Source organism: Ranitomeya imitator, chromosome 3, assembly GCF_032444005.1.
Source record: "Ranitomeya imitator isolate aRanImi1 chromosome 3, aRanImi1.pri, whole genome shotgun sequence".
Classification (NCBI taxonomy): domain Eukaryota; kingdom Metazoa; phylum Chordata; class Amphibia; order Anura; family Dendrobatidae; genus Ranitomeya; species Ranitomeya imitator.
In genome coordinates, this window is record NC_091284.1 from 99,040,519 (window position 1) to 99,068,230 (window position 27,712).

At 43.7% G+C, this 27,712-nt stretch overlaps 1 protein-coding gene across 2 annotated transcripts in view; it reads left to right on the forward strand.

Moving 5' to 3' along the window:
• The window catches only part of SEZ6 (seizure related 6 homolog), a 955,889-nt gene that overhangs the window by 817,249 nt on the left and 110,928 nt on the right, over window positions 1-27,712 (forward strand). For both annotated transcript variants that reach the window (XM_069761206.1, XM_069761204.1), the window contains exons 6-7: window positions 23,557-23,725; window positions 25,979-26,145. In XM_069761206.1, coding sequence (XP_069617307.1) covers window positions 23,557-23,725; window positions 25,979-26,145 — 336 coding nt within the window. The remainder of the gene's footprint in view (window positions 1-23,556; window positions 23,726-25,978; window positions 26,146-27,712) is intronic.

A 27,712-nucleotide genomic window follows, 5' to 3' on the forward strand; every position in this document is an offset into this window, starting at 1 on the left:
AGTTGTTTACGGCCCATGGGTTTCTGCTGTAATATGAAACAAAGAAAATGTCAGGAAAATCCTACTAGAACAGCTTAACTTTATATGGGGTTAATCAGAATCATTGTAAATGATGACAGCAGTGTACTGACTACTATGTAACATGAGTGTAAATGTGATTGACTGTGTCTAAACACATCCACATTCCCAATTATAAGAGGTTGCTCTTATACAACCACATTATTATAGTTGCTATTTTTACTTCTCCCCTCAAAATTCTTTCAGTTTGTTCCTCAATGGATTTGTAGAGATTATGGGTGACCTTAAAGGTGGAAAAAGTTCTGAAATGATTCTTCTTGGTGTGATTTTTTTACATGACAAAAAACATGGGATTTTCACAGGGGTGTGCAAAGTTTATACTGTATATCCACTTTATATGATGAAAATTAATATATTCCGGCATACTTCTTTAATTTCTAAAATATTGCCGGACCCTCTAGTGGGCCACGGAATGGTTGAATGGGAAACAGACAATCTATGTTGTTGTGAATTCTGTTGTCGAGCTCCCTCCTGTGGTCGTGAATGGTACTTCGGCGAGTTCTGTCTATGGGCTCCCTCTGGTGGCTATGAGTGAAGCTGCGGCTTCTGAGGTTCCTTACACAGGTGACGTGGTTTGTTCTTTGGTTGGCTGCTCTATTTAACTCCTCTCAGATCGTTACTCCATGCCAGCTGTCAATGTTTTAGCATTGGTTCAGTTCGCTCCTGGATCTGTCTGGTGTCCTGTCTTCTCCTGCAGAAGCTAAGTTCCTGATTATTATTTTTGCTCATTGTTTCTTGTCCAGCTGGTTATCATGATTTTGTCTTGCTAGCTGGAAACTCTGGGATGCAGAGTGGCCCCGCCGCACCGTGAGTCGGTGCGGAGGTCTTTTTTGCACACTCTGCGTGGTCTTTTGTAGGTTTTTGTGCTGATCACAAAGTTACCTTTCCTATCCTCTGTCTATTTAGTAAGTCTGGCCTCCCTTTGCTGAACCTGTCTCATTTCTGAGTTTGTGACTTTCATCTTTACTCACAGTCAATATATGTGGGGGGCTTCCTTTACCTTTGGGGAATTTCTCTGAGGCAAGGTAGGCTTTATTTTCCATCTCTAGGGCTAGATAGTTCTTAGGCTGTGACGAGGCGCCTAGGGTCTGGTCAGGAGCGCTCCACGGCTATTTCTAGTGTGTGTGATAGGATTAGGGCTTGCGGTCAGCAGAGTTCCCACATCCCAGAGCTCGTCCTGTATGAGGTTTAACTATCAGGTCATTCCGGGTGCTCCTAACCACCAGGTCATAACAGTACAGCTGGCCCAAAGTATTAATGCATCTCAATAGAGGGATAAGAGAAGTTCTGAGACCATTTTTTTTTCTTTGCACTGTGTTTTGTCTTTCTTTTCCCCTAAACCTTTGGGTGGTTCAGGACACAGGTGTAGAGATGGACATTCAAGATCTGTCCTCTTGTGTGGATCATCTCACTGCAAGGGTACAAAACATTCAAGATTTTGTGGTTCAGAATCCGATGTTGGAGCCTAGAATTCCTACTCCTGATTTATTTTCTGGAAATAGATCTAAGTTTCTGAATTTCAAAAATAATTGTAAACTGTTTCTAGCTTTGAAACCCCGCTCCTCTGGTGACCCCGCTCAACAAGTAAAAATCATTATTTCTTTATTGCGTGGTGACCCTCAAGACTGGGCATTTTCCCTTGCGCCAGGAGATCCTGCATTGCGTGATGTTGATGCGTTTTTTCTGGCGCTAGGATTGCTTTATGATGAACCAAATTCCGTGGATCAGGCAGAGAAAATCTTGCTGGCTTTGTGTCAGGGTCAGGATGAGGCGGAGGTGTACTGTCAGAAGTTTAGAAAGTGGTCTGTGCTTACTCAGTGGAATGAATGTGCCCTGGCGGCAATTTTCAGAAAGGGTCTTTCTGAAGCTCTTAAGGATGTCATGGTGGGATTTCCCACGCCTGCTGGTCTGAATGAGTCTATGTCATTGGCCATTCAGATCGATCGGCGCTTGCGTGAGCGCAAAGCTGTGCACCATTTGGCGGTGTTCTCTGAGAATAGGCCTGAGCCTATGCAGTGTGATAGAACTTTGACCAGAGCTGAACAGCAAGAACACAGACGTCGGAATGGACTGTGTTTTTACTGTGGTGATTCCACTCATGCTATCTCCGATTGTCCTAAGCGCACTAAGCGGTTCGCTAGGTCTGCCACCATTGGTACTGTACAGTCAAAATTTCATTTGTCCGTTACTCTGATTTGCTCTCTGTCGTCATATTCTGTTATGGCATTTGTGGATTCAGGCGCTGCCCTGAATTTGATGGACTTGGAGTTTGCCAGGCGCTGTGGTTTTTCCTTGGAGCCCTTGCAGCATCCTATTCCATTGAGAGGAATTGATGCTACGCCTTTGGCCAAGAATAAACCTCAATACTGGACGCAATTGACCATGTGCATGGCTCCTGCACATCAGGAGGATATTCGCTTTTTGGTGTTGCATAATCTGCATGATGTGGTCGTTTTGGGGTTGCCATGGCTAAGGTTCATAATCCAGTGTTGGATTGGAAATCTATGTCTGTGTCCGGCTGGGGTTGTCAAGGGGTACATGGTGATGTTCCATTGTTGTCAATTTCGCCTTCCACTCCTTCTGAAGTCCCTGAGTTTTTATCAGATCACCGGGATGTATTTGAGGAGCCCAAATCTGGTGCCCTACCTCCTCATAGGGACTGCGATTGTGCTATTAATTTGATTCCCGGTAGTAAGTTTCCTAAGGGCCGTCTGTTTAATTTATCTGTGCCAGAGCACGCTGCTATGCGGAGTTATATAAAGGAATCCTTGGAGAAGGGTCATATTCGCCCGTCGTCGTCACCATTGGGAGCAGGGTTCTTTTTTGTGGCCAAGAAGGATGGCTCTTTAAGACCTTGTATTGATTACCGCCTTCTTAATAAGATCACAGTCAAATTTCAGTATCCTTTGCCGCTGATGTCTGATCTGTTTGCTCGGATTAAGGGGGCTAGTTGGTTCACCAAGATAGATCTTCGAGGGGTGTATAATCTGGTGTGAATTAAACAGGGTGATGAATGGAAAACGGCATTTAATACACCCGAGGGCCATTTTGAGTACCTGGTTATGCCATTCGGGCTTTCTAATGCTCCATCGGTGTTTCAGTCCTTTATGCATGACATCTTCCGAGAGTACCTGGATAGATTCATGATTGTATATTTGGATGACATTTTGGTCTTTTCGGATGATTGGGAGTCTCATGTGAAGCAGGTCAGAATGGTGTTCCAGGTCCTTCGTGCGAATTCCTTGTTTGTGAAGGGGTCAAAGTGTCTCTTTGGAGTTCAGAAGTTTTCATTTTTGGGTTTCATTTTTTCCCCTTCTACTATCGAGATGGACCCTGTTAAAGTTCAGGCCATTTACGATTGGACTCAGCCGACATCTGTGAAGAGCTTGCAGAAGTTCCTGGGCTTTGCTAATTTTTATCGTCGCTTCATCGCTAATTTTTCCAGTATTGCTAAACCGTTGACTGATTTGACCAAGAAAGGTGCTGATGTGGTCAATTGGTCCTCTGCGGCTGTAGAGGCTTTTCAGGAGTTAAAGCGACGTTTTGCTTCTGCCCCTGTGTTGTGCCAGCCAGATGTTTCGCTCCCTTTTCAGGTTGAGGTTGATGCTTCTGAAATTGGAGCAGGGGCTGTTTTGTCGCAAAGAAGTTCTGATGGCTCAGTGATGAAACCCTGTGCCTTCTTTTCTAGAAAATTCTCGCCTGCTGAGCGCAATTATGATGTGGGCAATCGGGAGTTGTTGGCCATGAAGTGGGCATTCGAGGAGTGGCGACATTGGCTTGAAGGAGCTAAACATCGCGTGGTGGTCTTGACGGATCACAAGAATTTAACTTATCTCGAGTCTGCCAAACGGTTGAATCCTAGACAGGCTCGGTGGTCGCTCTTTTTCTCCCGTTTTGATTTTGTGGTTTCCTACCTTCCGGGATCTAAGAATGTGAAGGCTGACACCCTGTCAAGGAGTTTTGTGCCTGACTCTCCGGGTGTTCCGGAGCCGGTGGGTGTTCTTAAAGAAGGGGTAATTTTGTCTGCCATTTCCCCTGATTTGCGGCGTGTGCTGCAAAAGTTTCAGACTGATAGACCTGACCGTTGTCCTACGGAGAAACTGTTTGTCCCTGATAGATGGACTAGTAGAGTTGTCTCTGAGATTCATTGTTCAGTGTTGGCTGGTCATCCTGGAATCTTTGGTACCAGAGATTTGGTGGCTAGATCCTTTTGGTGGCCTTCTTTGTCACGCGATGTGCGTTCTTTTGTGCAGTCCTGTGGGACTTGTGCTCGGGCTAAGCCCTGCTGTTCTCGTGCCAGTGGGTTGCTTTTGCCCTTGCCGATCCCGAAGAGGCCCTGGACACATATTTCTATGGATTTTATTTCAGATCTCCCTGTTTCTCAAAGGATGTCGGTCATTTGGGTGGTTTGTGATCGCTTCTCTAAGATGGTCCATTTGGTACCCTTATCTAAATTGCCTTCCTCCTCTGATTTGGTGCCATTGTTTTTCCAGCATGTGGTTCGTTTGCATGGCATTCCAGAGAACATCGTTTCGGACAGAGGTTCCCAGTTTGTTTCAAGGTTTTGGCGGTCCTTTTGCGCTAAGATGGGCATTGATTTGTCTTTTTCTTCGGCTTTCCATCCTCAGACTAATGGCCAAACCAAACGAACTAATGAGACTTTGGAGACATATCTGAGAAGCTTTGTTTCTGCTGATCAGGATGATTGAGTGTCCTTCTTGCCTTTGGCTGAGTTCGCCCTCAATAATCGGGCCAGCTCGGCTACTTTAGTTTCTCCTTTTTTCTGTAATTCTGGTTTCCATCCTCGTTTCTCTTCAGGGCAGGTTGAGCCTTCGGACTGTCCTGGTGTGGATGCGGTAGTGGACAGGTTGCAGCAGATTTGGACTCATGTGGTGGACAATTTGACATTGCCCCAGGAGAAGGCTCAACGTTTCGCTAACCGCCGGCGTTGTGTTGGTCCCCGACTTCGTGTTGGGGATTTGGTTTGGTTGTCATCTCGTCACGTTCCTATGAAGGTTTCCTCTCCTAAGTTTAAGCCTCATTTCATTGGGCCTTATAAGATTTCTGAAGTTCTTAATCCTGTGTCATTTCGTTTGGACCTTCCAGCTTCTTTTGCCATCCATAATGTGTTCCATAGGTCGTTGTTGCGGAGATACGTGGCGCCTATGGTTCCCTCCGTTGATCCCCCTGCCCCGGTGTTGGTTGAGGGGGAGTTGGAGTATGTGGTGAAGATTTTGGATTCTCGTGTTTCGAGGCGGAAACTTCAGTACCTGGTCAAGTGGAAGCGTTATGGTCAGGAAGATAATTCCTGGGTTTTTGCCTCTGATGTTCATGCTGCCGATCTTGTTCGTGCCTTTCATCTGGCTCATCCTGATCGGCCTGGGGGCTCTGGTGAGGGTTCGGTGACCCCTCCTCAAGGGGGGGGTACTGTTGTGAATTCTGTTGTCGAGCTCCCTCCTGTGGTCATGAATGGTACTTCGGCGAGTTCTGTCTATGGGCTCCCTCTGGTGGCTATGAGTGAAGCTGCGGCTTCTGAGGTTCCTTACACAGGTGACGTGGTTTGTTCTTTGGTTGGCTGCTCTATTTATCTCCTCTCAGATCGTTACTCCATGCCAGCTGTCAATGTTTTAGCATTGGTTCAGTTCGCTCCTGGATCTGTCTGGTGTCCTGTCTTCTCCTGCAGAAGCTAAGTTCCTGATTATTATTTTTGCTCATTGTTTCTTGTCCAGCTGGTTATCATGATTTTGTCTTGCTAGCTGGAAACTCTGGGATGCAGAGTGGCCCCGCCGCACCGTGAGTCGGTGCGGAGGTCTTTTTTGCACACTCTGCGTGGTCTTTTGTAGGTTTTTGTGCTGATCGCAAAGTTACCTTTCCTATCCTCTGTCTATTTAGTAAGTCTGGCCTCCCTTTGCTGAACCTGTCTCATTTCTGAGTTTGTGACTTTCATCTTTACTCACAGTCAATATATGTGGGGGGCTTCCTTTACCTTTGGGGAATTTCTCTGAGGCAAGGTAGGCTTTATTTTCCATCTCTAGGGCTAGATAGTTCTTAGGCTGTGACGAGGCGCCTAGGGTCTGGTCAGGAGCGCTCCACGGCTATTTCTAGTGTGTGTGATAGGATTAGGGCTTGCGGTCAGCAGAGTTCCCACATCCCAGAGCTCGTCCTGTATGAGGTTTAACTATCAGGTCATTCCGGGTGCTCCTAACCACCAGGTCATAACAGTACAGCTGGCCCAAAGTATTAATGCATCTCAATAGAGGGATAAGAGAAGTTCTGAGACCATTTTTTTTTCTTTGCACTGTGTTTTGTCTTTCTTTTCCCCTAAACCTTTGGGTGGTTCAGGACACAGGTGTAGAGATGGACATTCAAGATCTGTCCTCTTGTGTGGATCATCTCACTGCAAGGGTACAAAACATTCAAGATTTTGTGGTTCAGAATCCGATGTTGGAGCCTAGAATTCCTACTCCTGATTTATTTTCTGGAAATAGATCTAAGTTTCTGAATTTCAAAAATAATTGTAAACTGTTTCTAGCTTTGAAACCCCGCTCCTCTGGTGACCCCGCTCAACAAGTAAAAATCATTATTTCTTTATTGCGTGGTGACCCTCAAGACTGGGCATTTTCCCTTGCGCCAGGAGATCCTGCATTGCGTGATGTTGATGCGTTTTTTCTGGCGCTAGGATTGCTTTATGATGAACCAAATTCCGTGGATCAGGCAGAGAAAATCTTGCTGGCTTTGTGTCAGGGTCAGGATGAGGCGGAGGTGTACTGTCAGAAGTTTAGAAAGTGGTCTGTGCTTACTCAGTGGAATGAATGTGCCCTGGCGGCAATTTTCAGAAAGGGTCTTTCTGAAGCCCTTAAGGATGTCATGGTGGGATTTCCCACGCCTGCTGGTCTGAATGAGTCTATGTCATTGGCCATTCAGATCGATCGGCGCTTGCGTGAGCGCAAAGCTGTGCACCATTTGGCGGTGTTCTCTGAGAATAGGCCTGAGCCTATGCAGTGTGATAGAACTTTGACCAGAGCTGAACGGCAAGAACACAGACGTCGGAATGGACTGTGTTTTTACTGTGGTGATTCCACTCATGCTATCTCCGATTGTCCTAAGCGCACTAAGTGGTTCGCTAGGTCTGCCACCATTGGTACTGTACAGTCAAAATTTCTTTTGTCCGTTACTCTGATTTGCTCTCTGTCGTCATATTCTGTTATGGCATTTGTGGATTCAGGCGCTGCCCTGAATTTGATGGACTTGGAGTTTGCCAGGCGCTGTGGTTTTTCCTTGGAGCCCTTGCAGCATCCTATTCCATTGAGAGGAATTGATGCTACGCCTTTGGCCAAGAATAAACCTCAATACTGGACGCAATTGACCATGTGCATGGCTCCTGCACATCAGGAGGATATTCGCTTTTTGGTGTTGCATAATCTGCATGATGTGGTCGTTTTGGGGTTGCCATGGCTAAGGTTCATAATCCAGTGTTGGATTGGAAATCTATGTCTGTGTCCGGCTGGGGTTGTCAAGGGGTACATGGTGATGTTCCATTGTTGTCAATTTCGCCTTCCACTCCTTCTGAAGTCCCTGAGTTTTTATCAGATCACCGGGATGTATTTGAGGAGCCCAAATCTGGTGCCCTACCTCCTCATAGGGACTGCGATTGTGCTATTAATTTGATTCCCGGTAGTAAGTTTCCTAAGGGCCGTCTGTTTAATTTATCTGTGCCAGAGCACGCTGCTATGCGGAGTTATATAAAGGAATCCTTGGAGAAGGGTCATATTCGCCCGTCGTCGTCACCATTGGGAGCAGGGTTCTTTTTTGTGGCCAAGAAGGATGGCTCTTTAAGACCTTGTATTGATTACCGCCTTCTTAATAAGATCACAGTCAAATTTCAGTATCCTTTGCCGCTGATGTCTGATCTGTTTGCTCGGATTAAGGGGGCTAGTTGGTTCACCAAGATAGATCTTCGAGGGGTGTATAATCTGGTGCGAATTAAACAGGGTGATGAATGGAAAACGGCATTTAATACACCCGAGGGCCATTTTGAGTACCTGGTTATGCCATTCGGGCTTTCTAATGCTCCATCGGTGTTTCAGTCCTTTATGCATGACATCTTCCGAGAGTACCTGGATAGATTCATGATTGTATATTTGGATGACATTTTGGTCTTTTCGGATGATTGGGAGTCTCATGTGAAGCAGGTCAGAATGGTGTTCCAGGTCCTTCGTGCGAATTCCTTGTTTGTGAAGGGGTCAAAGTGTCTCTTTGGAGTTCAGAAGGTTTCATTTTTGGGTTTCATTTTTTCCCCTTCTACTATCGAGATGGACCCTGTTAAAGTTCAGGCCATTTACGATTGGACTCAGCCGACATCTGTGAAGAGCTTGCAGAAGTTCCTGGGCTTTGCTAATTTTTATCGTCGCTTCATCGCTAATTTTTCCAGTATTGCTAAACCGTTGACTGATTTGACCAAGAAAGGTGCTGATGTGGTCAATTGGTCCTCTGCGGCTGTAGAGGCTTTTCAGGAGTTAAAGCGACGTTTTGCTTCTGCCCCTGTGTTGTGCCAGCCAGATGTTTCGCTCCCTTTTCAGGTTGAGGTTGATGCTTCTGAAATTGGAGCAGGGGCTGTTTTGTCGCAAAGAAGTTCTGATGGCTCAGTGATGAAACCCCGTGCCTTCTTTTCTAGAAAATTCTCGCCTGCTGAGCGCAATTATGATGTGGGCAATCGGGAGTTGTTGGCCATGAAGTGGGCATTCGAGGAGTGGCGACATTGGCTTGAAGGAGCTAAACATCGCGTGGTGGTCTTGACGGATCACAAGAATTTAACTTATCTCGAGTCTGCCAAACGGTTGAATCCTAGACAGGCTCGGTGGTCGCTCTTTTTCTCCCGTTTTGATTTTGTGGTTTCCTACCTTCCGGGATCTAAGAATGTGAAGGCTGACACCCTGTCAAGGAGTTTTGTGCCTGACTCTCCGGGTGTTCCGGAGCCGGTGGGTGTTCTTAAAGAAGGGGTAATTTTGTCTGCCATTTCCCCTGATTTGCGGCGTGTGCTGCAAAAGTTTCAGACTGATAGACCTGACCGTTGTCCTACGGAGAAACTGTTTGTCCCTGATAGATGGACTAGTAGAGTTGTCTCCGAGATTCATTGTTCAGTGTTGGCTGGTCATCCTGGAATCTTTGGTACCAGAGATTTGGTGGCTAGATCCTTTTGGTGGCCTTCTTTGTCACGCGATGTGCGTTCTTTTGTGCAGTCCTGTGGGACTTGTGCTCGGGCTAAGCCCTGCTGTTCTCGTGCCAGTGGGTTGCTTTTGCCCTTGCCGATCCCGAAGAGGCCCTGGACACATATTTCTATGGATTTTATTTCAGATCTCCCTGTTTCTCAAAGGATGTCGGTCATTTGGGTGGTTTGTGATCGCTTCTCTAAGATGGTCCATTTGGTACCCTTATCTAAATTGCCTTCCTCCTCTGATTTGGTGCCATTGTTTTTCCAGCATGTGGTTCGTTTGCATGGCATTCCAGAGAACATCGTTTCGGACAGAGGTTCCCAGTTTGTTTCAAGGTTTTGGCGGTCCTTTTGCGCTAAGATGGGCATTGATTTGTCTTTTTCTTCGGCTTTCCATCCTCAGACTAATGGCCAAACCAAACGAACTAATGAGACTTTGGAGACATATCTGAGAAGCTTTGTTTCTGCTGATCAGGATGATTGGGTGTCCTTCTTGCCTTTGGCTGAGTTCGCCCTCAATAATCCGGCCAGCTCGGCTACTTTAGTTTCTCCTTTTTTCTGTAATTCTGGTTTCCATCCTCGTTTCTCTTCAGGGCAGGTTGAGCCTTCGGACTGTCCTGGTGTGGATGCGGTAGTGGACAGGTTGCAGCAGATTTGGACTCATGTGGTGGACAATTTGACATTGCCCCAGGAGAAGGCTCAACGTTTCGCTAACCGCCGGCGTTGTGTTGGTCCCCGACTTCGTGTTGGGGATTTGGTTTGGTTGTCATCTCGTCACGTTCCTATGAAGGTTTCCTCTCCTAAGTTTAAGCCTCATTTCATTGGGCCTTATAAGATTTCTGAAGTTCTTAATCCTGTGTCATTTCGTTTGGACCTTCCAGCTTCTTTTGCCATCCATAATGTGTTCCATAGGTCGTTGTTGCGGAGATACGTGGCGCCTATGGTTCCCTCCGTTGATCCCCCTGCCCCGGTGTTGGTTGAGGGGGAGTTGGAGTATGTGGTGAAGATTTTGGATTCTCGCGTTTCGAGACGGAAACTTCAGTACCTGGTCAAGTGGAAGCGTTATGGTCAGGAAGATAATTCCTGGGTTTTTGCCTCTGATGTTCATGCTGCCGATCTTGTTCGTGCCTTTCATCTGGCTCATCCTGATCGGCCTGGGGGCTCTGGTGAGGGTTCGGTGACCCCTCCTCAAGGGGGGGGTACTGTTGTGAATTCTGTTGTCGAGCTCCCTCCTGTGGTCATGAATGGTACTTCGGCGAGTTCTGTCTATGGGCTCCCTCTGGTGGCTATGAGTGAAGCTGCGGCTTCTGAGGTTCCTTACACAGGTGACGTGGTTTGTTCTTTGGTTGGCTGCTCTATTTAACTCCTCTCAGATCGTTACTCCATGCCAGCTGTCAATGTTTTAGCATTGGTTCAGTTCGCTCCTGGATCTGTCTGGTGTCCTGTCTTCTCCTGCAGAAGCTAAGTTCCTGATTATTATTTTTGCTCATTGTTTCTTGTCCAGCTGGTTATCATGATTTTGTCTTGCTAGCTGGAAACTCTGGGATGCAGAGTGGCCCCGCCGCACCGTGAGTCGGTGCGGAGGTCTTTTTTGCACACTCTGCGTGGTCTTTTGTAGGTTTTTGTGCTGATCGCAAAGTTACCTTTCCTATCCTCTGTCTATTTAGTAAGTCTGGCCTCCCTTTGCTGAACCTGTCTCATTTCTGAGTTTGTGACTTTCATCTTTACTCACAGTCAATATATGTGGGGGGCTTCCTTTACCTTTGGGGAATTTCTCTGAGGCAAGGTAGGCTTTATTTTCCATCTCTAGGGCTAGATAGTTCTTAGGCTGTGACGAGGCGCCTAGGGTCTGGTCAGGAGCGCTCCACGGCTATTTCTAGTGTGTGTGATAGGATTAGGGCTTGCGGTCAGCAGAGTTCCCACATCCCAGAGCTCGTCCTGTATGAGGTTTAACTATCAGGTCATTCCGGGTGCTCCTAACCACCAGGTCATAACACTATGCCTTTCGTAGTCTCAATAGTCTAGAGAGAGCATCCGATCCTACTGCCAATTGCTATTTCTGCATGGTGCATTCCAATTAGAATTTTCACTGTGGTTTACATATGTTATAGTACATTTAATTACATACATTTAATTAAGTTTCCTCTATGTGCATCTTTATGTTTGTAGAAATCATATTTAAAATTCCATGCATTATCTACACAATTTATGTAGTAGTAAAAAGAAAGCTTTTCAATATTACAGAAACCAGAGCCAATTGACAGCTTTCATTGAACTATTAAAAATGTGTCGATCAGTGTAATCATTTCTGAGCTCTTATGGCATCATCTAGTGAATATTCACACTTTACATTTTTTTAATACACCTGAGGACACCTTTTCCAACAATCTGCTTCAGTTACTGCAGGGGACATTTTGTATTATATAGCAGATTTAAAGTGGATGTTGATATTGGATTCCCATTTACAGAGAGATTACACCTAATATGTATTTTCTGAGAGATTTTTAATGTTTTGGTTATAAATTCTGTTAGTATGTGAATTTTTTTTAGTATGTTGTGAAAGATGGATTAAAACACGAAAAGGCTGATTGCAAAATACCCAAAGGACTTTGCTTTCTTCTAGGCACGCTGCACGCATATGACACTAATACAGTGGGGCAAAAAAGTATTTAGCCTGTCAGCAATAGTGCAAGTTCCACCACTAAAAAAGATGAGAGGCGGCTGTAATTTACATCATAGGTAGACCTCAACTATGGGAGACAAACTGAGAAAAAAAATCCAGAAAATCACATTGTCTGTTTTTTTAACATTTTATTTGCATATTATGGTGGAAAATAAGTATTTGGTCAGACACAAAATTTCATCTCAATACTTTGTAATATATCCTTTGTTGGCAATGACAGAGGTCAAACGTTTTCTGTAAGTCTTCACAAGGTTGCCACACACTGTTGTTGGTATGTTGGCCCATTCCTCCATGCAGATCTCCTCTAGAGCAGTGATGTTTTTGGCTTTTTGCTTGGCAACACGGACTTTCAACTCCCTCCAAAGGTTTTCTATAGGGTTGAGATCTGGAGACTGGCTAGGCCACTCCAGGACCTTGAAATGCTTCTTACGAAGCCACTCCTTCGTTGCCCCGGCGGTGTGCTTTGGATCATTGTCATGTTGAAAGACTCAGCCACGTTTCATCTTCAATGCCCTTGCTGATGGAAGGAGGTTTGCACTCAAAATCTCACGATACATGGCCCCATTCATTCTTTCATGTACCCGGATCAGTCGTCCTGGCCCCTTTGCAGAGAAACAGCCCCAAAGCATGATGTTTCCACCACCATGCTTTACAGTAGGTATGGTGTTTGATGGATGCAACTCAGTATTCTTTTTCCTCCAAACACGACAAGTTGTGTTTCTACCAAACAGTTCCAGTTTGGTTTCATCAGACCATAGGACATTCTCCCAAAACTCCTCAGGATCATCCAAATGCTCTCTAGCTAACTTCAGACGGGCCCGGACATGTACTGGCTTAAGCAGTGGGACACGTCTGGCACTGCAGGATCTGAGTCCATGGTGGCGTAGTGTGTTACTTATGGTAGGCCTTGTTACATTGGTCCCAGCTCTCTGCAGTTCATTTACTAGGTCCCCCCGCGTGGTTCTGGGATTTTTGCTCACCGTTCTTGTGATCATTCTGACCCCATGGGGTGGTATTTTGCGTGGAGCCCCAGATCGAGGGAGATTATCAGTGGTCTTGTATGTCTTCCATTTTCTAATTATCGCTCCCACTGTTGATTTCTTCACTCCAAGCTGGTTGGCTATTGCAGATTCAGTCTTCCCAGCCTGGTGAAGGGCTACAATTTTGTTTCTGGTGTCCTTTGACAGCTCTTTGGTTTTCACCATAGTGGAGTTTAGAGTCAGACTGTTTGAGGGTGTGCACAGGTGTCTTTTTATACTGATAACAAGTTTAAACAGGTGCCATTACTACAGGTAATGAGTGGAGGAAAGAGGAGACTCTTAAAGAAGAAGTTACAGGTCTGTGAGAGCCAGAAATCTTGATTGTTTGTTTCTGACCAAATACTTATTTTCCACCATAAAATGCAAAAAAAATGTTAAAAAAACAGACAATGTGATTTTCTGGATTTTTTTTTCTCAGTTTGTCTCCCATAGTTGAGGTCTACCTATGATGTAAATTACAGACGCCTCTCACCTTTTTAAGTGGTGGAACTTGCACTATTGCTGACTGACTAAATACTTTTTTGCCCCACTGTATGTGCTACTTTTTAGGATCGCGCTCTGCTATCATAAATGCTTGATTGTCAACTGACTTAAAGCTCTGCCATTTCTGGGCGCAGTCTACTTTTACTACAGTGATATAAATTTAAATGTGCTGATATCTACTTTTTATACACCTGTACATTGCACCACCCCAAGACAAAATATTGACTCAATTAAAGACTATGCCAAATCTGCATCAAGAAATACTGAGTTGAGGAAAACTTTTCACTGCAATATTTCTTCATCAAATAATCTAAAGGGGATCTGTCAAGTCCAAAAACTCTACTAACTTGCAGATATAGGGATAATCTGTAGGTTAATAGCATTCCAAAAATGCCCGAATGCCTTACTGAAGGCACAAGTTGAGGTAGTAGAACACGGCACTCATACACTGAAGGAGGGGAGGTGTTCCAGTAGGGTATCCATCCCCAAATATCCAGAATTAGAAAAAAACTTGGCACTATTATTGGTACTGTAGCTAATGTTAATGTCCTACCGTTCGCAGATCCAACAATGGTTTCAAAATGCCTGGATGCCGTGGTGAGTCCTCATGCGTCAGCGCAAAGTGGTATGCGACGGGGTCGCGGAGGGTGAGCGCTCACGGTACCAGTAATTTGTTCTGATGAAGGTCCGGATGTGGACCGAAAACGTTCAACCATTTGCCTATGGATGCACATTAAATGATTTATTTTCAAGCTACACTACCAATTGAGTGCCAAGTTTTTTTCTATTACTGAAGGCACAGTTACCCTGAGAAAATGATGTTCCTCTCCCAGGAGCTTTCCGTCATAGAAGTAGCTACAGTCACTGCTCACTATACAGTGAATGGCAACTGTAAGCACGCCCCAACACTTTGATTGACAGCACCCTCTGCAGTGTATCAGTGCAGAGCGAGCTGTAAATTAAAGTGCGGGTGTGCTTACAGCCACTGCTCACAATGCCTCAAGCAGTGACTGAAGCCACTCCGTGCACACCTCAATGACTGAAAGCTGGCAGCTCCTTGGGGAAGTAAAGATCATTTCCTCCCAGTAGCCATGCATTCAGTAAGGGCTCATGCAGACGTCCATGCAAATTGATCCAAGCATGGATCACTAATGGCAGTAGGTCTCCCAACCCAAGCATGATAGGTTCATAGAAATATATAACACCCTGACGCTTGGGTCGGGAGACCCGCAGCCAGTCTGTACATTGCAGTCCAAGATCGGACCGATTTGCATGGATGTCTGAATGACTCCTTAGACAGCTGGACAACATTGGAAAGCTATTTAAGGGGTTGTAAATAGCACTAGGTATAATGTGCAGTGATATAATTCACTGAATGGTTTTAGTTGATGCTAGATAAAATCTCATGTTTGATTTATGTTCGTCTAAACTTTGCAGCAATTGTGAAAATTCCAAAGCAGAGAAGACATTAGGAAGCCACACAGTTCTGCTCTGTGGTTCAGTGTTCCTCTGCACTGTACTAGGATTAAGGAGACAATGGTTATGTGATCAATTACTGTCTGTCATTTGTAATTAGTTTGGATTTTTGTTGTTTGTTTGACATTACGGAGGAGTTTCTATTGATCAGTGGTAAGAGCACTTAAACAACTCCATTAAGAGCGCATCATGTTAGGAAGCAAACGTGAAAAATGGAAAACCTATTCCTGAATTACACAAGAGACATGATCGGTGGTACATTTTCTGATTCGTATAACTGTTTGCTAACAGGAGTATAGCTGGCGAGCATTGCACCCTATTTATTATAGGGTTTTGCAGTACATTTATGCTACTAATTGTGTCTTTTTTAAACTTTGCCTTTAATAAATGAGCCCAAAACTACAGCTTAACCACATGCAATTTCAGCCTTTTTTCTATTAAAGCAAGAGGACAAGTGTACCATTGCCAGCCATTTAACATTTAGTAATTGGCACAGACGATAGATGTATGGAAAGGATGATTCCTGTTAAGTCGGTAAAACATAGTAATTAGGGATGAGCAAACACGAAAGGTAAAGTTCAAGGTTTGTACCAGACACCTAGTATCCAGCGCCAAACCGTGAACACGGACTTCTAAACGGAAGTCCATGCTACTGTTCGGGTTCACCAGCCAAACAAGGTTTGTTGAAAGGCTGCAAAGTACACACCCTAAAAAGAATAACAGATCTGAGCCTCCTCCTGTTCCCTCTTCCACTGCGGTTTCGGCCTCTTTCTCCCTCTCACGATCAACAGGGCCACCTGCCTCCCCACAAAGAGAGGATGTGAAAGCACCACCGACACTACCAGCAATGTCAAGGAGCATCTCCACACCGTCCCATGGAAGTGTTCAGCTCTCCATCCCCCAAACCCTCGAAAGAAAGCGGAAATATCCCTATACCCACCCACAAACCATGGTCCAGAATGACATTTCCAAATGACTGGTCAATGAAATGCTGCTGTTCCAGCTGCTGAAGATGTACAGTTTTAAAAAACTGATGGTTGTGTGTCACAGGGCTACCGCGACAGAGAGGTTCCAGAGAACCGCAGCGCTCTGGGCCTCGTTCACACACAGTGAACAGAAGCTCTTCTCCTGTATTCTGACCTGGCTGCTTTGTGCCAGCAGTGCAGGAGTTAACCTTGTTGCTGAGTTGCTGTGAGCTGGGTCTCTCAGCTGAAGTGGATCTTCTCCTCTATATAGACCCAGCCTTGACTACAGCTATTGTCAGTGATCAGTTCTGCTGCCTGGCTTGGAGATTGAAGGAGCATAGAGTTGGAGCTTGGAGGTTTATTTACAGAGATTGGTGCTGTTTTGGTTGCATGTTAAACCTGTTTTCCTTCCTAGTTTTTTCCTTCTCTTCCCATCTCTGTGTTTCCTCTGTGGTTGTGTGAGCATTTGGTGAGTTTGAGTCTTTTAGTTACCTTGTCTGTATACCCTGTTTATTGTTGTATTTATACACTGGTGCAGTCCACCTCCCTGGGGGGGAGAGGGGGCCACTGATAGGGCCTGCACAGGAGACAGGGATATGCTGGCGGCTCAGGCCTCCGAACCATCATAGGTACCCCTGAGATAAGGGAAATCCAGGGCCCCATTATAGTGGCAGGGACAGGTGCGGGTCCCAGTACGCCGTCCTGCCCTTATCGCCGTTATCGGCGTGACATTGTGGCTGTCCTACAGTACGTTGTTCCCAGCCGCCACTACTTTTCCAGTTGGTCCATCCCTGCGCTGCACACATATAGGGACCAAATCAGGTGTGCACTACGCAATGCCATCAGTGGCAAGGTCAACATAACCACTGATACGTGGACCACTAAGCACAGCCAGGGACGCTATATCTCCCTTACTGTCCACTGGGTATTGTAGTGGTGGCTGGGACAGAGGCAGAAGGCATTCTAGCGTATGTCCTACCACCACTGAGGATTGCTAGACGTTTCCCTATCCATGTTGCCTCCCACTCCACTTCCTCTATTGCCTCCTCATTAGGTCCCAGTAAGACCTGCACCATCAACTTCAGTGCAGCCAGGTTGTTCCGAAACTCATATGTTTGGGGGACAAATCCCACACTGCGCAGGAGCTGTGGACAGGGTTCAAACAGCAGACAGATGAGTGGTTGGTGCCAGTAAACCTCAAGTCCGGCCTGGTGGTGTGCGATAATGGGCAAAATCTTGTAGCAGCTCTGGGCCTAGCCAGTTTGAAGCACACACCTTGCTTGGTACATGTGCTGAATTTGGTCGTGCAGAGCTTCCTTAAAAAGAACCTATATGTGTCAGAGCTGCTACTGAAAGTCTGGGCAGTGTGTGCGCTTTTAGAGTTCTCACCCTGCTGCTTGTCTGTCTGCGTTGCAGCATCACTACTGCCTTCCCACTTGCCACCTCATATGCTACATACCAACAAGATGGAACAAGGTGGTCCGGGGTAAAGTTCTGGTACCCGAATCAAACGTTGGACTGAAGTTCAGCCAAACCCGAACATCCACAGGTCCATTAACCCCTAATGTAATGTAACATCTGTAAGATATTGTCCTTGGATAAATCTAAAGCCCCCATACACAATAGCTAGCTGTTGGCCAAATGCGATTATTCGGCTGACAGCTATCTCTCGCGAGACCCCATACACAGGAACACTCAGCTCGGTCATACGCTCCTGTTTTCTCTATGACAAAGCCGCTGACAGATTTCTCTGGCTGAAGTTTATATCCCAGGGAACCACAGAATCGGCAATCGCTAATGCTACTGTTCTATTTCATTGACCTCATTACTAGTTATTAACAGACACTATGCAAAGCTCAGGACAGGAACATAGCAACAATAATGTATAATAATAATCTTTATTTTTATACAGTGCCAACATATTCCGCAGCGCTTTACAGTTTGCACACATTATCATCGCTGTCCCCAATGGGGCTCACAATCTAAATTCCTCATCAGTATGTCTTTGGAATGTGGGAGGAAACCGGAGAACCCGGAGGAAACCCACGCAAACACAGAGAGAACATACAAACTCCTTGCAGATGTTGTCCTTGGTGGGATTTGAACCCAGGACTCCAGCACTGCAAGACTGCACTGCTAACCACTGAGCCACCGTGCTGCCAGTATATACAAAAGCATACAATTATTAAAAGTTGTATTTTGTAACATGATCTATGGAGTTTTGAATAATGCTCTTGGGACAACCACTATATGGAAAAGTGATTATTTGTAGCAGCATCATGCACAACTTTGAACTTTGTACAATCATTTGTTAGCCATCATGACATGATACATTTTAGGATGTTTGCTAAATAGCTTGGCAAAAACAGTGGTAATTCAGTCCATTAAAGAGATTTTATAATATGTGCAGTTATAGCTCTACAACTAGTCTCTACCATCAGAAACATATGGTTAAATCCAATCAACATAACCTACGCCATTATATTTATTGTTTACTACCGCAACTTCACCTTCCTACCTTGAACACATCACGCAGCTGTTCTGATGTAGCTCTGGTATAATCCATTAAGTTGCTAATTGGTAGTCTGCAACACATAATAATGAAATAATGAAATAGAAAAAAATAAAACACATTTCTGCATCTTAGTATAAGTTTCTAAACAGGATATAGTTGCGTAACTAGAGTCCAATGAGCCCCGGTGAAAGATTTGGACCGGGGCCTCCCCATCCTGGTATATATTTCCCCCATCCTGGTATACATGTCCTTTATCCTGGGTCCCATCCTGATATATATGTTTCTTATTCTGTGCCTCTGATTGACCGGCAGTGTGTACTGCAGCACACGGACCCGATTGGTCTATGCACCACAATACACTTTAGCTGAATAGATGTTCAAGGACCACATGTTCAGTTGAAGTTTGTGCAGGTGTCGGCGGGCTCAGCCTTGACCAAGACCTCTGCGACCGCGGTCGTTATGCTCCTGACAGGATATCATTCCAGTATTGTTTTAGCTGCTTCTAAGAGCTGCAGAGTTTTACTAGCCACATGTTACTGGTGGTAAAGGGATCCATCTTATTAAGATAAGTGCAGTGGGACAAAATCTATAGTGTTACATAGTTAGTATGGTTGAAAAAAAAGACATCTGTACAGTGTTCATTTTAGGACACGATCACATACTGTATCAAAGTCAAACATCAGAAATACTCTGATACCTGATTCTGATACTTGAGTCTGATACCTGACTTTGATACCTGACTTTGATACCTTTTTCTCCACTCATGGTTAGTGGTTGGGTGAAGCCATTTATTGTCAAACTACAGTACTGTGTTTTCTCTTTTTAAATCATAATAACCCAAAACATCCAGCTGACCCTGATCAAAAGTTTACATACCTCATTTCTTAATACCATGTATTGCCCCCTCTAACATCAATGACAGCTTGAAGTCTTTTGTGGTAGTTGTGGATGAAGTTCTTTATTTTCTCACATGGTAAAACTGTCCACTCTCCTTGGCAAAAAGCCACAAATTCCTGTAAAATCCTGGGCTGCCTAGCATGAACTGCACGCTTGAGATCTCCCCAGAGTGGATCAATGATATTGAGGTCAGGAGACTGAGATGGCCACTCCAGAACCTTCACTTTGCTCTGCTGTAGCCAATGACAGGTCGACTTGGCCTTGTGTTTAGGATTGTTGTCATGTTGGAACTTCCAAGTACGTCCCATGCGCAGCTTTCGGGCTGATGATTGCAAATTTGCCTCTAGAATTTGCTAATAACATGATGCATTCATCTTTCCTTCAACTTTGACCAAGTTTCCTGTGCCTTTGTAGCTCACACATCCCCAAAACATCAGCGATCCACCTCCGGGCTTTACAGTAGTAGTGGTGTTCCTTTCATCATAGGTCTTGTTGACCTTTCTCCAAATGTAACATTTATGGTTGTGGTCAAAAAGTTCAAATTTGGTCCCATCACACCAAATTACCTTGTTCCAGAAGTTTTGAAGCTTGTCTCTGTGCTGTTTTGCGAATTGTAGGCGAGATACTTTGTGGCATTTGCACAGTAATGGCTTTCTTCTGGTGACTCAACCATGCAACCCATTTTTCTTCAAGTGCCTCCTTATTGTGACAGCCACACCGCTAGTTTTTAGAAAGTCCTGTATTTCAGCTGATGTTATTTGTGGGTTTTTCTTTGCATCTCTAACAATTTTCCTGGCAGTTGTGGATGACATTTTTGTTGGTCTACCTCAGTGGTCCCCAACTCCAGGCCTCGAGGGCCGCCAACAGTGCAGGTTTTCAGGATTTCCTTAGTATTGCACAGGGGTTGAAATCATCACCTGTGCAGATGATCACATTACCACCGATGCAATACTAAAGAAATCCTGAAAACCTGCACTGTTGGCGGCCCTCGAGGCCTGGAGTTGGGGACCCCTGGTCTACCTGTCTCTGATTTTGTTTTTATATAGCCCCTGATTTTCCATTTGTTAATCACAGCTTGAACGCTGATGACTGGCATTATATCTTTTTGTATCCCTGTCCTGTTTTATACAGTTCAACTACCTTTTCCTGTAGTTCTGTTCACAATTCTTTTGCTATCCCCATGACTCACAATCCAGAAATGTCAGTGGCTGGATGAAAGATGCAAGAGTCTGTCTGGATCCCAGAAAATCACTCAGTTTTTATGTATACATGCTTTTATGCGTGTTATCTTTAGTAGCCATTCATAGTAATTTGTGTCAACTTCTGTGTATGTTGTCAGGCCCAAAAATAACAAGGGTATGTAAACTTTTGATCAGGGTCATTTGGATGTTTTGGGCTGTCATTATGATTTAAAAATAGAAAACAGTAGCTTGACAATAAAAGGCTTCACCCAACCACTAACCATGCGTGGAGAAAAAGTTTTGGTGTTATCATTCATATTCTCTGAAAGAAGGCCAAGAAAGCATAAAAATCAGCCGCGGTATGTAAACGTTTGAGCACAACTGTACTTTCAAGGGCCAGTGGCGAAGATAGCCAGACCAGTCTGGTTTATGGCCATGGTCCCCCCTGGCTCTTCGCAGCACTGCTACAGGTGATTGCAAGGTCTCACCCTGTGTACACACAAGGGAGAAACCTGTTAATCACCTGTAGTGGCACTGTGAAGAAGCAGGAGCAACGCCAGACTAATCTAGTCTATTGTTATAGTAGTCCTCAGATCTTCAAAGTACATTTTATTTGAAACACCACAGCGTTAATATACCTGGCTGCAGTTATGCTAAGATTTATGCTGCCCATGGTTTGGGAAGCATGAATCATCTGAAAGGTTGCCTAATTCTTTTAATCTCTCCTCATATCTTAAGATCCTACCTGCCCCTTATCAGATTTGTGTCTTATTTGTACTCTTTCTTGCTTCAGGATAGTTCTACGAACTGGTGCCCAGAACTAAACTGAATATTACAGATGAAGGCACACTATCGCTTTGTAGACTGGTAGAATTACAATGGTTATCCAAAATATTCACACACACCCTTGTCATTTTAAGTGTTTTGCTACATCACAACCTAGAATTTCACTGTTTTTTGAGGGTTTGTATCAGTTCATGTAAAGAGCATGCCTACAATTGTAAGCATTCAGTTTTATTTCTTTCTAGGAGAAAATAACTGAAAACTTCAGTGCGCTTAACTATTCACCCACCTAAAGTCAGTATTTTGTAGAAACTCTTTTTGCTGCAATTACAGCTGCAAGATGCTTTGGATAGGTCTCTATGAGCTTTCCAAATCTTGTCAATGGTATTTTGCCCATTCCTCCAGGCAAAACTGCTCCAGCTCCTTCAAGTTAGATGGTTTCCTATGGTGAGCAGTAGTGATGAGCGAATAGCATTATTGATGGGTCTCCCCGAGCATGCTCGGGTGATCTCCGAGAATTTGTTAGTGCTCGGAGATTTAGTTTTGTCACCTCAGCTGCACGATTTACGGCTGCTGTACAGCCTGAATACATGTGGGAATTCCCTAACAAACAAGCATTCCTCACATGTATTCAGTCTGTTTAGCAGCCATAAATCATGCAGCTGAGGTGACGAAAACTAAATCTCCGAGCACTAACAAATACTCGGAGATCACCCGAGCATGCGCGTTGAGACCCGAGCAACAATGTTATTCGCTCATCACTAGTGAGCAGCAATCTTCAAGTCTGACCACAGATTTCCAATTGCATTAAGGTCTAGGCTTTGACTAGGCCACGCCAAAATATTTACACACTTCCCCTTAAACCACTTGAGGATTGCTTTAGTAGTATGCTTTGAGTCATTGTCTTGTTGAAAGGTGAACCTCTGTCCCAGTTTCAAATCAATGACAGACTGAAACAGGTTTTGCTCAGGAATATCCCTGTTTCACTCCATCTATCTTCCTCTCGACTAAGACTATTTTCCCTGTCGCTGCTGCCAAAAAAACATCCCCACAGCATGATGCTGCTACTATCATGTTTCACTGTGGGGATGATGTTCTTATGGTTATGAGCTGTGTTGGTTTAGCAATAGACATAACATTTATCTTTGGCCAAAAATTTAAATTTTGGTCTCATCTGACCACAACATCTTCCTCCATACATACATTTTGTCTTTTGGCAAACTCAAAATGAGCCTTATAATTTTTGTGTGTAAGTAAATGCTTTTTCTGCCCACCCCTCTATAAAGGCCACCTCTATGGGGTGTACAGCTTAGTGTGTTTAAACAGATACTCCAGTCTCTGCTTGGGAATTATGCAGCTCCTTCAGGGGTTACTTTTAGTCTCTGTTCTGTCTCTCTGATTAATGCCCTCCTTGCTCGGGCTGAGAGTTTTGGTGGGCAGCCCTCTTTTAGAGGGTCTGTTGTGGTATCATGTTCTTTCCATTTGATGATAATGGATTTGAAATTTTTTATAACCCAACCCTGACTTCCACATCTCAATGACTTTGTCTCTGACTTGTTTGAATATCTCCTTGATCTTCATAGTGTTGTTTGGTTCCTCCTGCATAATGGTGTTGCAGCTTCTGTGGCCTTTCAGAAAAGGTAAAGTATATATACTGACAAACCATGTGCGCTTAGATTGCACACAGGTGGACTTCCTGTCACTAAGCATGTGACTTATGATGGTAATTGCTAGCACCAGAAATGTTTAGGGGCTATATTGCAAAAGAGGGAATACATATGCAAATGCCAATTTTTAGTTATTTGATCCCATAAATTTAATTTATGCCTATATTTCTCTCACTTCTCTTCACCAACTCTGATTATTTAGTGCTGATGCATCACACACAAATCAAATTACAAAAATATTTAAATTTAAGTAGGAATGTGATTCTATAGGTAAAAACCCATGTGGGGTGGTTACTTTTGCAAACCACAGTACATACATGTCACGCGAGTCCATGCCTCTTGCATTTCTACAATAAAAATTGCTCATCAAATGTCATACAGCCATGGGTCATGTCTTACTGGTCGGAGCTCTGTGTGTTGATTGAAATTTCCCAGTCTTGACAAGAGCCACTCTAGCTACCTCCATGTATGATAACATGGTGGCAACTAAGTAAAGACAAGTGAATTGCATTTCATGAATAATAGAGGCTCTACAATGCACATTTGTTATTTTTCTACCTTTAAATCTTCTATCTAGCTGCCTGTGGAGGTCTCCTAAGAAATATCACTACTGGACGTCTGGTGTCACCCAATTTCCCAGGAAACTACAGCAATAACCTGACCTGCCATTGGGTTCTAGAGGCTCCTTCAGCACAACGCCTTCACCTGCACTTTGAGAAAGTCTCTCTAGCTGAGGATGATGACAGGTAAACCTATAGTTGCCAACAATGTTTTTATCCATCTACAATTCCTAGATGTTACTTGTTGGGGAAAATAAACAGTTTAATTTGGAGAACATCGCAAACATATTTTTAACAATTATTGGCCAACGATCCTGCTGGATATACAGTCATGGCCAAAAGTATTCACACCCCTGCAATTCTGTCAGATAATACTCAGTTTCTTCCTGAAAATGATTGCAAACACAAATTCTTTGGTATTATTATCTTCATTTAATTTGTCTTAAATGAAAAAACACAAAAGAGAGAATGAAGCAAAAAGCAAAACATTGATCATTTCACACAAAACTCCAAAAATGGGCCAGACAAAAGTATTTGGCACCCTCAGCCTAATACTTGGTTGCACAACCTTTAGCCAAAATAACTGCGACCAACTGCTTCTGGTAACCATCAATGAGTTTCTTACAGTGCTCTGCTGGAATTTTAGACCATTCTTCTTTGGCAAACTGCTCCAGGTCCCTGATATTTGAAGGGTGCCTTCTCCAAACTGCCATTTTTAGATCTCTCCAGAGGTGTTCTATGGGATTCAGGTCTGGACTCATTGCTGGCCACCTTAGAAGTCTACAGTGCTTTCTCTGAAACCATTTTCTAGTGCTTTTTGAAGTGTGTTTTGGGTCATTGTCCTGCTGGAAGACCCATGACCTCTGAGGGAGACCCAGCTTTCTCACACTGGGCCCTACATTATGCTGCAAAATTTGGTGGTAGTCTTCAGACTTCATAATGCCATGCACACGGTCAAGCAGTTCAATGCCAGAGGCAGCAAAGCAACCCCAAAACATCAGGGAACCTCCACCATGTTTGACTATAGGGACTGTGTTCTTTTCTTTGAATGCTTCTTTTTTTTCTCCTGTAAACTCTATGTTGATGCCTTTGCCCAAAAAGCTCTACTTTTGTCTCATCTGACCAGAGAACATTGTACCAAAATGTTTTAGGCCTTTTCAGGTAAGTTTTGGCAAACTCCAGCCTGGCTTTTTTATGTCTCGGGGTAAGAAGTGGGGTCTTCCTGGGTCTCCTACCATACATTTCCTTTTCATTCAGATGCCAACGGATAATACGGGTTGACACTGTTGTACCCTTGGACTGCAGGGCAGCTTGAACTTGTTTGGCTGTTAGTCGGGGTTGATTATCCAACATCCGCACAATCTTGCATTGAAATCTCTTGTCAATTTTTCTTTTCCGTCCACATCTAGGGAGGTTAGCCACAGTGCCATGGGCTTTAAACTTCTTGATGACACTGCGCACGTTAGACACAGGAATATTCAGGTCTTTGGAGATGCACTTGTAGCCTTGAGATTGCTCGTGTTTCCTTACAATTTGGTTTCTCAAGTCCTCAGACAGTTGGTCTTCTTTCTTTTCTCCATGCTCAATGTGGTACACACAAGGACACAGGACAGAGGTTGAGTCAACTTTAATCCATGTCAACTGGCTGCAAGTGTGATTTAGTTATTGCCAACACCTGTTAGGTGCCACAGGTAAGTTACAGGTGCTGTTAATTACACAAATTAGAGAAGCATCACAAGATTTTTCGAACGGTGTCAATACTTTTGTCCACCCCCTTTTTTATGCTTGGTGTGGAATTATATTCAATTTGGCTTTAGGACAATTCTTTTTGTGTTTTTTCATTTAAGACAAATTAAATGAAGATAATAATACCAAATAATTTGTGTTTGCAATCATTTTCAAGAAGAAACTGAGTATTATCTGACAGAATTGCAGGGGTGTGAATACTTTTGGCCATGACTGTACCACTTATAATCTTACCTCAGATGTAAGAGGAAATTGTCTGGAACTTCTATCTGGAAATTGTATGTGAAAATTGGTGGTAACTATGGCCCATAGGCTCATCAGATGCAATTTCTTTCATTGTCAAGAAATACATACCGATTGTGTAAATTCTTCTCCGTACCTCAATACCCAACAGAAGCTTGAATTCAGATTACTTCACAAGAAGACGAGACAGAGCTCAAAATCAATATTTTTAAAACACAGTAGTCTGAACATACATCTCAGAAAAATCCAGACTGCTGCCCACAAGAGGGTTGGATCAATAGTTTAAACACCGTTATCCTACATGAAATAATGTTCTAATTGGCAAAAAGTTAGAATTAAAGTTAGATTTCTTCTTTACTTCATTCTTGTACAATGTGCGATGTTGTTTCCTCTTGTTTGACTTGACAATACATATAGATAGTTTGACGATACTTCTCATTTTGTCTGCAGGCTCATCATCCGCGATGGAAATACCATTGACTCCCCACCGGTGTATGACTCCTACGAGGTGGAATATCTTCCGATTGAAGGTTTGCTCAGTACAGCGCAGCACTTTTTTATAGAGCTAACAACTGATAGCAGTGGCAGCTCTACTGGCATGGCACTTCGCTATCAAGGTAATGCTACGTAGTATTGGTGTCCTGGGACTTGTTCCCTCAGACTTTTTGGTTCTACTTGTAATTTCAGTTTCCAGAGAGTAATGCTACATATAGCTGACAGTGTCTCATGCATATTGACCAAAAACATTGTGACAAATCCACGTCATCCAGACAGCTCATCAAAAGCTATCTGCAGAGATGGACATACATAATTAGTATTAAAGGGCATGGACACCTTTTTTTACGAAAAGAAGCACTCCTGTCTACATTTCTATCCATGGATCCTATGGCCCTATGTACTTACAATTGCTCATTTTGCTTTTCTACCCAGTTAATTCTTCTCTGTTTCATTACATCTATGACATCACATAATTTAAAGCAGACTAGCTAAGTCCTTCTTAACTCTTAGTAGAAATAGGTGGTTAATTTTCCCTGTATGAGTCGTGAATCACTGCAAAAGTCCCTGACAGGGGAAGAAGGAGCAGCTTGGTCAGGAGGTGAAGAGGAGAATGATAAATGCAAGGACAAGAAACTTCTTGTTTCTATCTTGTTTCTATATAAAGCAGAGAAAAGAGAAGAATTAACTGGGTAGAAAGGCAAAATGAGCAATTGTAAGTACACAGTGCTATATAATATGATGACTGCAATATATCAAGAGGAAAGAAACTTTGATGGGAGGAGTGGTTCTTAAAATGCATGCATTTTGGTCTGAATTGTTTTTTTTATAGCCTTTGTATTGTCCATTCTAAAGCATGAGTTATCTGAGAATCTGACAGTGTGTTTGTTCTTTTGGGGAGTTTGTAATTCTTTTAGCTAACTTTTTCTGAGTTTCTCTCAGCATATTTATGACTACAGACCACATCAGAGTTGAGCTGAACTTTATGTGGTTGTAAATCAGCTGAAATGAGCCCTGAAAAAAATAGAAAAAAGAGTTACAGAACAAGCTCATTGATAAATTCACAGTTAACTTATTCTAGCCAGCAATGTGCAGGGAAACAAAAAGTATGTAAAAGCTAAATAGTACACGTTTGTCAATGACGCCCAGTTGCAAAAACTATTTTTAGTGAAAAATGCATGTATTTAAGCTAAAACAAAACACCACCAAAGGTGTCCATACCTTTTAAATCTAGAAGAGTATATATATGTCATGAGAACATATGTTGCCCATTTTCCCTCTATAAGACTTGTATATTGTTGCAATGTATTAAGGAGTTTGGAAGATTAATAATCTGTACTGATAATGATAAGTGGTGTTTTGCCCAGCCACAGATAGTTGATAGGGACAGGTAGAGTTAATGGTTGGGACTAGTCCAAACTGGGAGGGGATAAAGTGAAGAGACAGATAGGGCCTAGATTGCAACTAGAGCAGACTTTTGGTCTGATTAGTCAACAGAGCTGCATAAATTGGGTGTCACTAAAGTGAGCGAAAACCAAGCAACAGATAGCATGGTCCATATTGGGAACAAGGAAAAGTGTTAGAAGGAGTTATTGATTCTCCGGAGACAAGGTCTGGAGCAGGAAGCCTAGCTGCATGGTATGCAGTTATCTGACATTGAAATGATGGAGCAGAACTGAAAAGGAAAGC